The sequence below is a fragment of the Fusarium vanettenii genome, assembly GCF_000151355.1.
Source record: "Fusarium vanettenii 77-13-4 unplaced genomic scaffold NECHAsca_160_unmapped, whole genome shotgun sequence".
NCBI classification, from domain to species: domain Eukaryota; kingdom Fungi; phylum Ascomycota; class Sordariomycetes; order Hypocreales; family Nectriaceae; genus Fusarium; species Fusarium vanettenii.
Window position 1 is genome coordinate 1 of NW_003315730.1, and position 18803 is coordinate 18803.

General features: G+C 35.4%; 2 protein-coding genes across 2 annotated transcripts; one reads left to right on the plus strand and one right to left on the minus strand.

The window, feature by feature from the left end:
- Positions 1 to 6235: 6235 nt before the first annotated feature.
- Positions 6236 to 7432, minus strand: NECHADRAFT_89462 (uncharacterized protein; the record flags this gene model as incomplete). The annotated part of the gene is made up of 6 exons (XM_003039132.1): positions 6236 to 6481; positions 6542 to 6564; positions 6609 to 6670; positions 6724 to 6741; positions 6884 to 6990; positions 7430 to 7432. 6 exons carry the CDS (start codon positions 7430 to 7432, stop codon positions 6236 to 6238), a joined length of 459 nt encoding a protein of 152 aa, XP_003039178.1.
- Positions 7433 to 9086: 1654 nt separating this feature from the next.
- Positions 9087 to 9899, plus strand: NECHADRAFT_89463 (uncharacterized protein; the record flags this gene model as incomplete). The annotated part of the gene is made up of 2 exons (XM_003039131.1): positions 9087 to 9361; positions 9470 to 9899. 2 exons carry the CDS (start codon positions 9087 to 9089, stop codon positions 9897 to 9899), a joined length of 705 nt encoding a protein of 234 aa, XP_003039177.1.
- Positions 9900 to 18803: the final 8904 nt, after the last annotated feature.

Here is an 18803-nt window from a genome sequence, read left to right on the forward strand (position 1 = left end):
ATAGCTATAATAATTATATTTATATTTATTATCCGCATAGGCTTTATAATTATGCTTATCTTTTAGGGTATTTTATTATTATTAATAGCTTTTTTTTATCGCTTTATTTTCTTTATATTAAGTATTACTAAGTTCCCTTTATTCTTCTTAGCTAATTTATTTCTATTAGTCTTTAATCTTATAAGTAATTTATTTCTTTTCTTAGATAATATAATAAAGCTCTAATAAGTATTATATTATAGCGATATTAATAGATTTATATTAATAGAATACTTAATACCTTTCTATCTTATATTATAAGTAAGCTTTCTTATTTAATTAATAAGGTAATATAATAAGGAAATAATCTTATTCTTATTTTTCCTTTTAGTATTCCTTATATTAATAGTATTAATATAATATCTAAGAGATATTAGGGTATTTTAGGTATATAAGGTAGGTTTATATATTATCCTTATTATTAAATAATACTTTAGGGTATTAGGGGTTCTTAGCTAATTCCTTATAATAGGCCTTAATATAAATTTCTTATTTATCAGCTATATCTATATATTCTTTCGCGGTTTAGATATACTATTTTTATACTAAGTTCTAATATTAGTTACTATATTTATTATAGAGTTATTAATAATATTCTTCTTTCTATAAGTTATTATTTATCTTAGGGTTTTATTAGTTATATATCTAGGTTATTAATAGTTATTATTAGGCCTTAGCTCCGGCGCTATAATTAAGGTCTTTATTATATTATTTAATTCGCTATATTATTATAATAATCTTAGTATCTATATTAGTAATTTTATTAAGGGGTTTTAAGAATAGCTTTTATATATCTTAATTAGTAAGGTTTATATAGATACTCTTTAGGGGTCTAATAGCCTTATATAGAATCCTCTATCTCTTTCTTATGCTATTACTATAATTATATATTACTTATTCCTTTATAAGGTAGGCTTAATTATAAGGTAGATTAATTTCTCTTAGTTTTAGACTAGTATTATTATATCCTATATAGGCTATTCCTAGGGTCTTAGCGATATAGATAGCTATCTAGGGTTTATTATTTACCTATATAAATCTTATTTATTTCTTACCTTCGGGGAGTTATAATTATTATTAAGGCTAATAATATCTTTCTTAGATATCTTATTATTTCTTTTTATATTTATTAGCTTTATAGCCCTTCTTATAGTAATAATAATATTTAATATTTATAATTCCCTATTAAATAATTCTAAGTTATATAGGTCTAGCCTAAGTCCTATAGGATATATTAGGTTATTATAATTATCCTTAGTTAATATTAAAGCAAGGGGTAATTATCTTATTATTACTAAACTTAGGGTTCTATAATTTCTTTTATAAGAATTATTAATTATTAATCCTAATTGCCCTATTAATATAATCGATAAGGTTATTAAGTCGATCTTCTTTATATAGTTTTACTTATATTTCTTTCTTAAGTCTATTAAAGAAGAGGGATATTAGGGGCTCTTAATCCTAATTAAACTTTAAGGCGAGTTAAAGGTATTTTATTCTATATTCTAAAGCTAATTAAGTTTATCTAAGAGTCTTAATCTCCCTCTTAGCTTATCTTTTCTTATTAATTATTCTAAAAGCTTATTAAAGCGCGGCTTTAAAAGTTTTATAGCTCGAATAGAGATTATTAATTTATAGTAAGAGTCTAATAAATAAAGTTATATAATACTCCCTTATAATTAGTTTAAACTATATAATAGCATAGCCTTTAAGCCTCCCTATAGTATATTAGACCTTATTAGCTACTAAGATAAACTAGGTTAAGTAATAAGTTATAAAAGCATATAGCTATATAAGAAAGGTTAGTAGCTTATATATAATTCTATTAAATATCTCTAGTAGGTTTAGCTTTAAGATTTCTCTTATATCCTTGCCCCTTATAGTAATAATAATTAGGTTATTAAGGTCTTAGATATTATTTTAATATTATATATTCTAAGTGCGCTAAGTCTAGTCTATTCTTTTAATAAGCTAATAGAATCTATTTATCTTAGTATTTATAATAATAATTTAGGCTTAAAGCTACTTAACTTCTTTATTATTAGAGCTATCTACTTTATTTATTTCTTTATTAATTAAGGCGGCTTATATAGGTATAATAGGTAGGTAATTAATAGGTAAGACCTATTAGTTATTATTAATAGGGTTTACCTAAGTAGCTATTATATTTAATATTATTTAAGGTAATGCGAATAATCCTCTAAATAAGAGCTATTAATATATAATAGTATAGTTAGATCTAAGGGATAAATTAGTCATATTAGGTTTATATTAGCAAGGGATTATTAATATTATTTTAAATAAGGTATAAATTATATCTAGTAATATACTTAATAATATTAAGTATAATTAAGTTATATTAATAATTAAGGTAGCTAGTATATAACAAAGTACTAATAAGCGTGTCTATATATTAGTTTAACCTAGTAATCGAATGGGGTCGAATAGACTTCGTTCGACTTGCATATCGAGTGAAATTAAATAGACTTTATTTGACTTATATATTTGTGCTAGGTTTATTAGTCGGAATAGCGGGTCCCTTCCTGGGTCCTGCCGTGCCTGACCGCCTTGTCATGACATAGTCGTGATAATTATTAGCTACTAAGAATTCCATCCAATGCCCTCGCCATAATCATCTTAGGCCACTACCCTCCTATTCTACCTTCTATCTCAGGGAATAGCTAAGCTGGTATCCTTCCTTCCGGTTAATCTCGGCTATATAAGGGCGCTTAGATATGGGTATATTTGCCTCGGTATTATAGTTATTATTAGGCTAACCTTATAACATTCTGGCGCTGATAAGGCAGATTAAAGTAATCAATTATTAGCCATATTAATTCCTCTGCGTCCTATTAGGGTAATAAAGAAGCTATCTATATATATTATTAGACTTACTATCTATTAACTTAATATCCTAGATAAATAACTATATATATCTAATACTAAAGGTTTCTTACTTAGTTAATATAATATAAATATTATTATAAAATTAATATAAACTCTAAGATAATCTTAACTAAGGGTAATATATATATATAGCGAGTATAACAAATAAGTAAGTATAATAAAAATCCTAACCTTCCTACTAAAGATCGCAAGAAAAATACCATAAATTATTTAATTAATTAAAACTACTCGCTATACTCTTCCCTAGATATCTTAATTATTACCTAATAGGTCCTTATATTATGGCCGGTCTTACCGTAGATACTATAACGCTAAATACTTAGTCGCGCTAACCTCCCTTGACTACTACTCCGCGATAATTTAGCCACTACCTATATATTAATATCTATTTAATTAATTACTTATCTTCTTTCTTCTACTATTATTACCCCTCTTTTCTATAGCTAGGTCTTTTTTACTCTCCGGCGCCGGCTTAATATCTTATTTACCTATTAAAGATCTTTAATCTTATTAATTAATAAGGTAATCTTATATATAATTACTTTTATCCCCTTCTTAAGAGACCTTAGGGCTTTAAGGATTAACTCTAGGGAGCTACTTTAATACCTTCTAATTTATCTTTTAAGGTATTTAGATTAAGATTAGGCCTTAAATATAGTCTTTAGGGTCCTCGAGGCCTAAGAGATTACTTAATTAAATACCTCCTTAATTAATACTAGCATCTATAGCTAAATATTAAGCTTTAAGATTATACTTTCTAGGTTAAGGGGAATAAGGCTAGCTCCTTTAAAAGCCCCCTTAATATTTCTTTTTATTATAATAGCTTTATATATAGTATAAAAGGCTAAAAAGAACTTAGTCTTTAAAATATAAATAATAAAATATCTAATTAAATACTTTATTTCTTAATTATAAGCTTTCTTTAATATATTAAAGTACCTAATATTAAGGGGCTAGAATAAATAAGATAAATAAGGTAATATATAAAGCTAGATAATCTTCTTCTCCTTATAATATCTCTCGAATTTAATAAAATAATAACTTTTATAGCTATTAAGGATTAAAAGATAATAGCGATTATTTAATTACTTAGCTATATACTAGTTAAAATATTTAAGCTACTTAAGATTAGTCTTATTATTAGTCTAGCTATTTTAGGTTATTATAATAGCCTAATCGCCCGGGAGGTTATTATCTTAGTATTAATTAGCGAGGTAATATTAGCCCGCGCTAATAATAAATAGCTAGATCGCCTAGCCTTCTATATTAATCGCCTAGATAATTATAATCTATTCCCGGTTTCTAGGCTATACTAATTTTAGCTTTAAATACCTTTTTAAACCTATAACGACTATTCTACTTATAATTATACCTATAAGAAAGCTAATCTTATTAAAGTTATATAGATTATTTAATTAGATACTATACTTCGCGATTATATTCGCTATAAGCTAAAATTAATCGCAGATAATAATTAGATCTTTATATTTAGCTCTCTAGTAATTATATTTCTAAAAAAAATGCGTCTTAAGGTCTAAGTATTACTTAATAAAGTTTAAAGGCTAATATATACTAATTAATAGCGCATCGCGGTTAATAAGTAATTAATTAGCTATTTCCTTTATATTATAAAGCTAGGGGGGAAATCCTCGCGAATCTAGGTTAAAAATAAAATAAATAAAGATCTCTTTTTTTAGATTAGATAGCTTATATAAATTTAGAATACTATTACATCGAGATTAGATACCTTACTATCGGCGATATAAGGTCTAATAATAGACCTTATAGATAATAATAGCCCATCAGAGACTTAATTTTAGGTTATTTTAAATAGCTTAAAGTACTAGAAGTATTCTAGCCTTATTACTAGGGCCTAATATATTAGGTAGTTATAAATTAATTAATTAAATAGAGAAGATATAAGGTGAGGGATTTTTATTGCACTCGCTTATCTATTGCACTCGCTATATATATACGTTATATACTAGTAATTAATAATAAGATACTATATATTTATCTCTAATTTTATTAAAGTAATAATTAAGCGAGCTATATATAATATATAAGCTAGTATTTATAAGGTTACTTATTATAGGTTTATTCTAATTTTATTAATTACTGGGGGCTAAAACTAGAACCGCCGGCCTATAATTCTTCTTAGCTCACCCGAGCTTACTACCGGCTTAGGTTAAAGCAGCGACTACTTAGGATCGTAGGCGAGAAAGGAAACAATACAAGTCGATATTCGCATTGCGTATTAGGCTATTTCATCACATTATGCAGTGCGTCTTGGCCTTCGGACTACCATGATCTATTGGCACTCTAAGTGATCAGGGGCTCAAGACACCAGAGTAGGCAAGGCATTATTCGACGCATCGCAATAGCATTATGGAACAATACAGCAGCAGGGGAACACATCCGCCTAGCATAGGTAGTATTCTTCCGTCGAATCGAGCCTAGGCTCATAATTATTTGCCTATACTCTATAGATACTTTTTATTCGCGTTTCAATTTTCCGTCCTCACAGTATTAAGCGTCGTTAAAACTGCTATCGGTGGCTACTTCCCCGGTACTTATCACTTCGTGGTCTGACGTGCTGCCGTCTTCGCCACGGTCATAGCCTCGAAATCTATATTGCGCGGCTAGAAAGAGCTAGGCAACCAAAGGCCGCCAGGAAGGGAAATTAGGCGAGATAGTCCTCCAAAGAGACGGTTAGCGCAAGTCTCGCTACCAGTACGACCCCCTAATCATTACTAGGTGGTCGGGCGGGTACGTCATACCAGAAGCAAACGATCTAGTAGAATACCTCGTCCTACCGCCATCTCAACATCACGGCTATCATAGATATACAGTCTTACGGCTAGGTTATCTTCTTCGACTACCATAAGGGCAAGACTACAGACCTAGTTAAGGCCGGTGGCGTATATAAGAATCTCCACGAGGCACTAACCGTCAAGAGCCAAAAGGTGAATGAAACTATAGCTTTCTAGAGGAAGGCTAACCCTTCCAAGAGGCAGCACAAGCTATAATTGGGGTCGTTTTTGTCTATTAGTATTCTAGTTATCTAGATAGCACGGCGTTATAGGTCCGATGGCTCCTTCCCCTCATGCTCCTTTAGCTTATACCTATCTGGAAGTTTCCATAGAGGTAAAACGTCAAAGACTGCCACATCTCCTTCAACATCATACAATTTATATTCGTCCGGCGGGTAAGGTCTTTCAATCTAGTATCCGATGTAACGCGCCATTCTATCAATATAGCTATTAGCCTCGGGGGAGTAGTATAGCAGCTATCTCCTCCAGTAGTCCTTCGGCCAGTCCTCGTCGAGATAAAACTTTTTCACATCCTCGACGTGCAAGGTGCCCGGTCCATTCTTGCCATATCGACCCAGCATGCCAAACATATTGGCGTACTGGGCAAGAGAGCAGATGGCTCCATTATTACCGAACCTGAAGTTGGGATTCGTGGCTTTAGAGTCATTATGGCGCCGGTGATAGTGCTCCGCAGTGTCCTCGAGAGTCAAGGTCTCACCGTCCTTCGAAGCCGAGAGCAGTTATTTGAGCAATATCTTATTTAGGTTGATATTATCTCCTACCCCTCGGTCATTGCGAGTCAGAGCTGCGAGGCAATTAATCTTAAACTAGACGGCATCGTCGGCGAACATATCGAGGTCAATGCGCAGGCCAGGATGCTCTTTGCGGGTAAGGCCAAGCACAATTTCAATCTAAAAGAGCTATTAGAGCACTGGCTTCAGAGGGGTTTTTAGAAGTAACTTACGTTATCATCCCCAAAGTTCTATACCACACGTACAGCTTAGGCTATCTCATCGTAGCTAATATTGCGGCCAGAACGGTTAATGAATCCTCTGTTTGCCAGTATATTAACGCCAGGGCATAAAGATCGCCGATAATAACCATGCCCGGAACCATTAACATACTTCTCGTAGTAGTAGACCTTCTCATCCCATTCAAACGGCTCCTTATACGGAACGGGATTGTGGGGGCTAGGAATAAAGAGATCATTGTGGCCGATGGCCTTTTGTCCCTATGCCCCGAAAGTCGGGTGATTAGAGGGAGGGAAAGCAAAGGCAAAGGGACTAGAGGCTACGAAAAGCAGCAGAAGCTTAATAGTAGGACTCATTGTGAAGATAATATGTGGCATGGTTTAATAATGCCTAACTTATAAACCAGACAGAGCATGAGCGGATTGATATGTCCACGCACGTCTTAGGTATTTAAAGGAAATACAGTTAGTGGAAATAATCCTCCGAAATTCCGATATATCGATTTGCGGCTGAGGATCTCATATCACTTAGCTCAGCATATCTCATTCGCCGATATCAAATGTTTGTGGTTACAGGATTAATCACATAAAAGGGATAAGAAATACACAGGAGATTTTTTGGAACGGCATCCGCTATTAAGTCTTCGAAGCATAGGGTCCCGTGGCATCACAAACCAGGCCAGAGTCCTAGAGGACAGACCATTGCGGGACTATAATCTGCCTTATGCTAAAAGCTCGCTGAGCCATATATAGATTATAGTCCATGCATTCGTCGTCAGCGCCCTCAAAATCTTAACTAGGGCTTGCTTTTGCGAGAATTTTGATTTCCGAATACGAGGCTCAGAGCAGCAACCTAGCATCCCTTACGACACGATGACGATTTCAAGTAGGAAGTAAGCATCACGGACAAAGAGAGCAAGCCTTTAGCAAGTACTTTTACGAGGGACTCAAATAAGTCTTACGACGTAGAGCCTATTCAGCTAATAGGGAGTATCTCGTCATAACCTAAACGTAAATATGCAGGACCGAGCCTACATATGAGGGTAGGTTAAGAGAGTAAATTTCTATTAGTAGGTAGAAGAATAGGCCTAGTAGGCGCTACTCGAGTAGTTATCCATTCAACATTCCAACCCTAGACAGTCCGGCATGTGAAACTAGCTATATTACGCAAACCTTGCAGCTCGTAAATATAAGTGTCAGCCGGTAACATTTAGTACAACAGAACCAGGCCAACGAGCTAGAACCCCATATAAGCAAACTCCAAGGAAACGAAACGCTCAATATCAGGGAGCCAATAGGGTAGATCGATTATATTCCGTCCGGAGGAAAGTTACTAATCCTATTAGTTCCCTAATATTAATTAAGTTTAAATAACGGTTAAATAACGTTAAGTGCTACGTATCCCTGGAAAAAACCATATATACAAACGGCGGGACATGCTAGATCTTCAGAATACATCGCGGACTTTCCCGTTATCGCATTAGGGGTTACTCATCTATCTCCAGGTGTCGCTTATTCAGAGGCTAGGTACCACGGCGCAGCATACCCGTATTCGGCGAAGGTAATGGGCTGACCTCCGCTATGTCTCTAAACAATAGCATATAAGTAGATAGGCGTGGTCCCCTCGCGAGAAAGGCGCGCTAAGAATAAAGTTAATAAAAAGTCAACCAGAAAACGAAAGGCTAAGAAGTAGGGGCTAGGATACAAAAACGCGACCGGGATCGCCATACTTACCCTCGATATTACTCAACCCAGATCAAACATTCAACCATAGCCTAAAGCTTATCGTATGAGCCAAGATAGGTGCTCTTCTCATTATCCTCGGGGTTATTGCCTGCGTTGGAGCTCTTCCTCTCAGCGACAGTCCCCTATTATCCATTCCCGAAGAAGTTCCCGCGGGCCAAGCCGCTAACATAAGATTACCATTACCTACCGAGTTCACCCTGCCGAACGAGGATAACGAAATCCTAATACGAAAACGGAAGATTCGGAAAAAACGAAAAGAGATCCTCTATAGACCTTCCCTCATTAGAAAAACTTCTTTCTTCCTGTCTGGTCCCTTAGGGGACCAGATCTCTCAGCGGGACCAGAGCCTATGGGCACGAGATGCAGCGCCGGTAGTACAGGCAGCGTCTCATAAGGCCGCGGCAGCCCTTCATGATATCCAAGTTATACTTGATCCCCCATTTTTCTTAGATTTCTCGTATTCTCACAGCTAACGATATGACCTAAAGCATAGTGGACTCCAAAATCTCGAGGACTATAAGATCCTGTATCATAGCCACTAGTCGGGCTCGGTCCCTAGGGGGATTACAAAAGGGCAGTTCAGTAACTTCACTTCGGACTTACTCTTTACTATGGAACGACTATCTACTAATCCATACATTCTCCAGCGTCTGCGCCCCCATGCGAATGAGTTACCGTTTGCTGTCGATTCAAAAATCGTCCAGGAACTCACGGGATCGACGCTACCGTCGCTCCACAAAGCAGGACATCTCTTCCTCGCAGACCACAGCTACCAGAAGGATTATTTCGCCCAAGAGGGCCGCTATGCTGCCGCTTATCAAGCCCTCTTCTACCTCGACGACCAGTCCCACCAATTCTTACCGCTCGCTATCAAGACCAACATCGGGTCGAACTTAACTTACACCCCTCTAGACGAACCGAATAACTAGCTACTGGCCAAGGTCATATTCAATGCCAATGACTTATTTCATGGCCAAATATACCACCTTGCCAGCACGCATGCCATCGCCGAGATTATCCACCTAGCTGCCCTTCGGACTATAAGCAGCCGTCATCCCGTCTTTGCCCTTCTCGAACGGTTAATATATCAGGCCTACGCAATCCGCCCGATAGGCAATAAGATTCTCTTTAACCCCAGTGGTTTAATTAATCAGAACTTTGCCTTCTCCAACGTTGCCATTCGAAAATTTGCGACCGACTTTTATCCTACTATCGCCGGCCCAGTCCGTTCGAATTACTTTGAGGCCAATCTCCGCTCGCGCGGCCTACTCAACGTAACCCATAGGCCTGACTTGCCGCATTTCCCGTTCTATAAAGACGGCGCTAGGATCATTAGGGTCATTCGCACATTTATCAAGAGCTTCGTCAAGTCGACCTACAAGTCCGACAAGGTTCTCGCCAAGGACTGGGAGTTGCAAGCTTAGGTCGCCGAGGCTAACGGTGCTGCAGAGGTTATTAACTTCCCTCCTGCTCCACTGAAAAAGCGGAAGCACCTAGTAGACATCCTTACGCACATGGCATGGCTTACTGGCGTCTCGCATCACGTGTTAAACCAAGGCGAGCCAGTGACAGCGTCGGGTGTATTGCCACTTCATCCGGCTTCGCTATATGCTCCTATTCCCAGCGAGAAGGGTATTATCGATAGCTTACTTCCCTGGCTTCCCAACGAGCAGAAGTCTATGAATTAGATTTCTCTCCTTGCTCGATTCAATCGGCCACAGATCGTCGAGAATAATCGAACGCTACAGTACATGTTCAATTCAGAGAACTTACTTGCCGGTACAGGTAAGGCTATTGCGGCCGCTAACGAGAGGTTCATAGAAGAGATAGGACACATCAGCCAAGAGATTAGCAATAGGAAGTTTAATGACGATGGGCTAAGCCAGGGGATGCCATTTATCTAGACCGGTATAGACCCGGGAGTAATTCCGTTTTACATAAGCGTTTAGTCGTAAATCCACCGATCATACAAGCTACAAATACTTATACCAGGCCCTGAAACCGACCGACCATAACTTTACTCTCCATCACAATATACCCGACGTCCCCCCAGCTAAAACGGGTCCAAGTTTGAGTCCTATCGCTCGGCACGGGTGCATAACTAGCTAACGACCGGGCAGAAGGTCCCTCGGTGAATCGGGCAACGAATAACTCTTAATTTCTCTATCTAATAAGGGTCTAAAGGTTAGTCTTTTATAGTTAAAGTCTGCTGCCAGAGCTGAGACTTCTATGTGTTTAATCCTTCGGATAGTCTCTATCCGGCTCGGATAACCCTTATCCGTGCGACACTATTGAATGAGCGACCTAATCTTAACAGGGGTGCAGATCGATCTGGTCGCGGACGTAGAAGATCAGGGTCAGGGAGTTAGAGCGAGTTGATGAGGGTGTTGAGACCTCGACGCCTTGACTTAGGAACATTATGTTTCTCTCCAAGATGGCGTCCGACTCGATCGTCGTCTGTTTTCAAAGCATAGCCACAACGCGTACAAATGATGGCTGGTGCTGAGAAACCATAGTGCAACCCAAGTTGTTCAAGCCTTTGCACTTGGTTCGGAGTGATCCTATGAGGTGTAGGAAATTTGTCGAAAATACTCGAAGATATGACCATAGTGTTTCTTTCTGTTTCGGGTTTAAGAAGTGTTCGCGAATGGTGAACAATTCGTCTCTGGCTGGCCATCATTGAATTCTACTAGGGTGTCACAGACCATCGCGTCAGAAACGGGCCCCGTTACGCGTTTCCGCTAAACATGATGGATTTGGGAATGGGGCCCGTTCCAAGTCACGGAACCCCTATAGAAATTCCAGTTCTATGATTGGTTCAAAACCAGGAACGGGCCCCGTTCCTAACTAGAATACTTAAGTAGGCTTAGGCTAAGGTCTAGTAAAAGATATCAGATAATATAGAAGGCGTAGTTATTTAATACTCTAGCTTTATTATAGCTAATGATAACTATTATTTAGCCTCTATAAAAGAATATATTGCGTATAGTAAGTTTAGTGTTAAGGCATTGGATGCTAGTTACCTCGGTGCCTCAACTAGGTAACCCACCTGCGAGCTATAATATAGTAAAAGCTAACTTATTAAGGTTAATGCCTACGTTTAGATACGCTATATAGGTCTCGGGATACTAATTAGAGGCATTAGTGAATAGCTTACTATGAAAATAGGATATCTAAAGCCTATTTACTAGTATCTTCTATAAATCGGCTAGCTTATTTTTGGCTTTTTAGAGGAAAGACTAGCTAGCTATTTGGTAAATTAGGTTATCTTAGATATTATTAATATTAATTTTGAGTTTAATACCTAATATTATCTCTTTTACTTGCTCGTAAATAAGCGTTATAACCTTATAATAGGTCCCATAGAAGTTAGAGAGCCTTATTTCCTTATCGTGGCCGATTTTAAATAATAAGCTATCTAGAGCCTATAAAAGGTTTCCGGGAATACCTTTCTATCTAATAATAGACTTCGCAAATACTTTTAGCTTAATAATCTCTCTAAAAGGGGTATAGCACCCCCGTATGAGATATCTTTTACGAATAGTATTAAGGCGGTTAGGTTAAGATAGATATTGGTCCCGGGATGGCTAATAGTATGCAAGGGTATTATAGCGATAGATAGGCAGAGCATACTCGAGGAATAAGACGCGGCCGACCTAGGTATAGAGTTGTTCGCCGAATGATAGGCAAGAGATTCCCTCTATATCCCTATGATAGTAGTATAATAGATAAGTACTGATGAGGCTATATTTCTAGTAGGATCCCGGTGCGTCTAGAATATTATTAAGAGTTAAAATAGGGCCTTAGATAATTATAACTAAGAGCTAGATAGGGGTATAAAGTCCGATTTATCTCCTATTAGATAGTTTTCCTCCTCTATATATTCCTCTTCTTTATAGTCGGTATCTTCGTCGGTTTTAGAATTATTATTATTATTTGCTTCTTAGTACTCCTAGTTATAGTTATTAATAGGTACTAAATCCTCTTAGCCTAATTAATCGAGGTTATAGCCGCCTCCTTCTAATAATAGCTAAGTAACTAGTATTAAGATATACTATATTATCTTCTTTTCGTCTAACCCTAACCTTAAGTTATAAATCTATTAATGCTGCCGTGCCTTAAATTATAGAACCTAGAAGATAAAGCAAATAAACCTCTTCTATACTAAGATATATCTCTTAAAGTATAATACTAATAGGAATATATATAGCTAGAATATATCTTTTGAGTATATATTTAACTAGTAGCGGGATATATATAATATACGAGCTAGTATAGCTATTGCCTAATTGAATATAAAGTCGATGCCCTATAGTAGAATATATAGCTAGGCTTTAGTATTAGTAGAGCTCCAAAATGAAGTCCCCTTTTATTGGCCTAGTAGATAGTCTTTGCCCCTAATAGGCCCCGGTTGCCGTATTAATGTAGTAATAATATTAAGCGGTCGATTATAGAATAGCTCCGGCCACTAAGTATATTAGAGCTATAGAGTCGTTTTATTTAGCTTAGTGACCTCGGCTTTATTAGGTGAAATATTCCCGAATACTATTTTCATAGACTCGGTTAAAAATTCGATATTTAACTTTAAGATCTGCCTCCTCTCCATTTCTAAAAGGGCCGTTTAAGATTGCTTTAACTAGCATATCTGGTTTTGCGCGTAACCCTGCACCTACTTGGCGCTGGTCGACGTGGCGGGTTTCTCGCCGTCTACTAGCTACCCTGTTCTTCTTTGGCGGCCACTGTAAACACTCCCGGCTAGCAGCATTTAAATCTCCAACCGCAGACAGTTTGTGATACTTTTCACGGGCTGTTCCCTGCTGTAATTGTCGTGATGGTGGCTTTCCTCTTAGGCTGGCCGCGACTGGCAATCCGTCAACGGCCTTGCCCACAACTGATTTGATGTAGTCTCTTGACGGATAAAGTAGAAGGGAATATAGGAATTCCAATGACGCGTATAGTGTAGTCCCAGGAGTGGGATCAGCTACTATAGCATATATCGATTCTTTAGATAATTTCTATAGCGATCCCTTGCAAATTCAATATTTGACTTAATTATACGGTTAATAGCTCTGTCTTCTCCTTCTTTAACTGATTCCAAATCCATAAGTACAATTCTGTCATTAACTAAGAGATAATTATCTAGCTTCGGGTTACTATATATTAGCCTAAATGTACCGAGCTCGGTATAGGTTACCCTTAACCGACGGCAAAACTTAGCAGTATTTAGCGGAGATTTTAATAGCTGCTTAAATAGTAGAACCCCGTCGATCTCGGATAGGACTAGAGCTCGCTTATTATTATACTAAGCTAATCTATAGTATATTAGAATAAGGTGGCCCTGAATAGATCGTAATCGTTTATATATGTATACCTCGTTATTAAACTCGTCGTCCTATTTGGGCTTTATTTACTTTAAAATGATTTATAGCGGAAGAAAGTAGCTGGGGATAAGGGTTTAAGCGAGGTTTCGGAGGGAGTATAATAGTGCTAAAAGTAGCGAAATAATAGCTTAATTAAATAAGGACCGGAGAATAATTAGGCATAGGATATTAGGATACTCGTGATCGCTTTAGTCGCTTACTATAATTATAGTATTTCTATTAAAATAAAACTAAATAAAAAAGTAGTTAGTGAAGTAGGAAATTATACCTTAATAGTAGAGGAAATATTAACCTTAATTAATATTTAGCGCGAGTTTTTATTATTATGCTCTTTAGCCATGATAAAAGATTGAATGTTTATTGGTGGGGAGTTTGGAATAGTTGCCTTAGGGGCTTGGATATTCCTAAATGGTCGCGAAGTCACGTGCGTGTCTGATAAGCCGGCGCCCCACACGCGAGCCATTGGACGCCGTAGGCCAATAGCAATAGAATTAACAGTCAATCGGCTGCTGCCTAGTATCTATAATCTTGGCCAAAGAATGATGAATACCCCGCACTAACGACTAATTCTGATGCTTCATCTCTTATCTATCATGTTGTCTCCTTTCGTTCCTTAATTATACTAGCCCTTAGAATATCGTCGTCTATGGAATTACTTATCGGATAGTACCTGACTAATCCTTACTAAGAAACCCATTTAGTTTTAGGAAGCTCTAAAATATGGATAAAGTTATATCTACTTATTATTAATTTGATTGTTTACTTATAGATATAGGGAGATTAAGTGATATAAGCTAATTTTTGGGCTTTTTATCCTAAGTATAAAGATAATTCTCTTAGGCTCTAAGAACATAGGAATACGCCGAACTAGAGATCTTATTAGTTAAATATAGAGGAAGACGGGGTAACTTAGTTTTATATAGAAGTATCTAATATTATCCTTACTACCTTTTTATAGTATCCTCGGATTTTATAAACTTTTTATAATAAGCTAATATCTAAGTCTTATGATGATTATACTATTGATATGGCTTACTCTATCTATTGCGGATAGACTAGAAAGTATATAGCTATTAGCGAATTTAAGAGGGGTCTTATTATCCTAGGGGAGTGGCGGCTAGGGAAGCTTATATAGTAGCTTAGAAAAACTTATCCTAGGAACTTCGAGGGTTAGTATTTATAATCCTATTTACCTTTAGTATTACGCTAATTAATAAGAGTAGCTATATATATAGATATATATGCCTACTTGTTTTTTATTTTGATAATTATACCTTCTTTATACTTTAATTTAGGGCAAAAAAGGCTAAGGGGTTAGAAGACGCGAAATGCCTCGTAGACTACTAGGTCTTTCCGCGGGATAATATATATAATACTTCTCTGCGATATATACTCTATTGTTTCATCGTCTAGGGGTTTCAGCGATGCTAAGGCGAAGCTATAGTTAATATAGCTATTAACGGGCAAAAACTATCCGAGCATTACTTTTTTAATAATATCCCATTTTGGAGAGTAATAGATAGGTCGAAGCTTTCTGAGCCCTAGAATTACTATAGGGTAGTCGAGGCATTAAATAGTGCATTTTATTGGGCTCGTCCTGGAGCGTTGGATCCTCTGTAGTATGATACTGGTGCTACTATATGGGATACCGCCGCCTTTTGGGAATCTCACGAATAAGTAGAAGGAGAAGAGGACCTCTATAGTGCAGATTAGGATTCCTTTAGCCTAAGCCTGAGCTAAGATAGCGCTTTGGGTAGATCTCTGGGGGCTGGAATGGAGGATTCAGAGGAGCCAAAGTCGTACTTGATAAGGAGTTAGCAGTATTCATTCTACACCCCGTGATGTGCCTTGTGTATGAAGCCATCGGGTCAGTCGAAATTACCCTACTCAGGAATAACAGGAAACGGGTACAGTTACATATTACCACATAGGTAATAAAACCCTTTTGGGAAGCCTTAATTATATTAAAATACTTAGTAATTTTATAGACCCTTATAAGACTATAGTACTATATACTATCCGGAAGGTATCTCTCTATTTCGATAGTATCTTTACTAAGGAATATATTATAATAATTCCTAGTAATATATTATAATTTATTTACTTACTTACTTACTTATATATATATATTAGTATTAATACCTAGCTTATTACTACCTCATAGTAATTATAGGCTATCCTTATCTATTCCTAAAATAAGCTTAGGTCTATTTATTATAAGATTATAGAATTAACCTTATTTTATATATAGATATACCTAATTATATCTTATTATAGATATATCCCGATATTCTAAAGATTATAGCCCCTAAATTATACTAATAGAGCTATGATTTTATCCGCGATAGTTACCTAGGGTCTAATCTTTATTTATATTACGGTAGATATTAGCCTATAAGTATTCCTATCCTTAATAGCTCATTAGTCCTATTTCGAGACTTTAAGATAGCCTTTACCTCCTCCGCTATATAGTCTATTAACCTAATAGCCTCTAATTATTCTATGCCCTTATAGATAATCTTTATTAGCTCTAGAGATAGCCCTAGCTATATCCTCGTAATATCGCGGCCCTTAGCTATATATTAAGATACTAAATTTACCTAGAGTTAGATCACGAGGGGCATAAAGGCAAGCTCATCGTAACTTAGTAAGGCTATAGCTAAATAGAGCTAAAATAAGAATAGATAGAAGATCTCGATATATCTTATTATCTTCCTTGCGAAGCCTAACCTATGGGAAATACTAGACGAAGACGAGGAGCCCTAGTAGTCTTTGGCTAGAGAGCTACTAAAGGTCGTTTTATGCCCCTTTATCGACGAGGAACTATCTTTACTTATCTACTTCTAATTCGATAGTATTTTCTTCCCTTAATTTAAGGATAAGCTTACCCTCTCTTCTATTCTTTAATTCGATAAGAGACTTATTTAAAATGCCTATATTAAAGAGGGTATTATAGAGCTAAGTAACTTTAATTAAGAGAGATAGATAGTTATAGAGCTTTTCAGCGAGGATTACCTTTTTTATTTTAATAAAATAAAAGGTAAATATCTCTTTTTCCTTATTTTCTATAAGCTATTACCTCCTCGACTATAAGTCTTAGCCCCTTATTATATTAAGACGGCGAGGTTAGCTATAAAGCTATTTAAAAAGGAGAAAGGAATTAAGAAAGAATTAATTAAGACCGAGGTAAAGGTATAGCTAGCCTTATTAATTAAGAGCGAATTTAATTTACCCTCCTTAAGCCCCTCTCTAAGCCTAATTCTACCTCCTTCGAGAGCTAATATAAAAGACTAGATTAAGGTTATTACTAGCGATATAGATAAGACCTACGTAGGTTAGAAATAGGCTTAAGACTCTATAAGCTTAGTACTCTTAGTAGAGGCAAAGGATAAGGAGCTCTTAGCTAACCCTGCCTTTATTGCCTATAGTCTTGCTACTAGAACCCGAGGAGTTAATATAAGGAGGCCAAGTAGTCGGCATCCTTATAAATAGACGAGGAAATAGTAGTTACTCTAGCTTAAGGTAACCTAGGTCCCTTATTAGCTTATCTATACTATTAATAATATCGCCGGGTAGCTTAGTTCTTATTATGACCCTCGCGGCTATGTCACGTGGTCCCCACAAATCCCGAATCCTAAACCACTAATCATAATAAGACTAATATACTAAGGACTGATATTATTCTTAGATTATATCGGTCTTAGAATAATATCGCGCTTATTCGCGATTAATTTTACTTAAGGAAGCTAAAGTATATAAAATATATTTATTATACTTTCTTATATAATAGCTACCTTAGCTATTAATATAACTTAGTTATACTTAATACTATTAAGTATATTATTAGATATAACTTATATCTTATTTAAAATAATATTAATAATCCCTTGCTAATATAAACCTAATATAATTAGTTTATCTCTTAGATCTAATTATATTATTATATATTAATAGCTCTTATTTAGTAGATTATTTATATTACCTTAAATAATATTAAATATAATAGCTACCTAAGTTACTCTTATTAATAATAACTAATAAGTCCTACTTATTAATTACTTACCTATTATACCTATATAAGCCGCCTTAATTAATAAAGAAATAGATAAAGTAAATAACTTTAATAATAAAGAAATTAAGTAACTTTAAGCCTAAATTACTATTATAAATACTAAGATAAATAGACTCTGCGAGCTTATTAAAAGAATAGATTAGACCTAATATACCTAGAATATATAATACCTAAATAATATCTAAGACCTTAATAACCTAGCTATTATTACTATAAGAGGCAAAGATATAAGAGAAATCTTAAAGCTAAACCTATTAGAGATATTCGATAGAACCATATATAAATTACTAACCTTTCTTATATAGCTATATGCTTTTATAACGTATTATCTAACCTAGTTTACCTTAATAGCTAATAAGGTCTAATATGCCATAGGGAGGCTTAAAGGCTATACTATTATATAGTTTAAACTAATTATAAGGGAATACTATATAACTCTATTTATTAGATTCTCGCTATAAACTAATAACCTCTACTTAAGCTATAAAACTTTTAAAGCTATACTCTAATAAGCTTTTAGAATAATTAATAAGAAAAGATAGGCTAAAAAGGAAATTAAAACCCTTAAATAAACCTAATTAGCCTCAGAGTATAAGATAAAATACCTCTAATTTACCTCGAAGCTTAATTAAGATTAAAAACCCTTAATATCTCTTTTCTTTAATAGACTTAAGAAAGAAATATAAGTAGAACTCTATAAAGAGGATTAACCTAATAACCTTATTAACTATATTAGTAGGGTAATTAAGATTAATAATTAATAATTTTTATAAAAAAAATTATTATTATTATATAACTTTATTTTACCTAAAATAGGGATCAAAGTATTATAGTTAATATCTTAATAATTTCAATAATAAAGGCTCTATACCTAA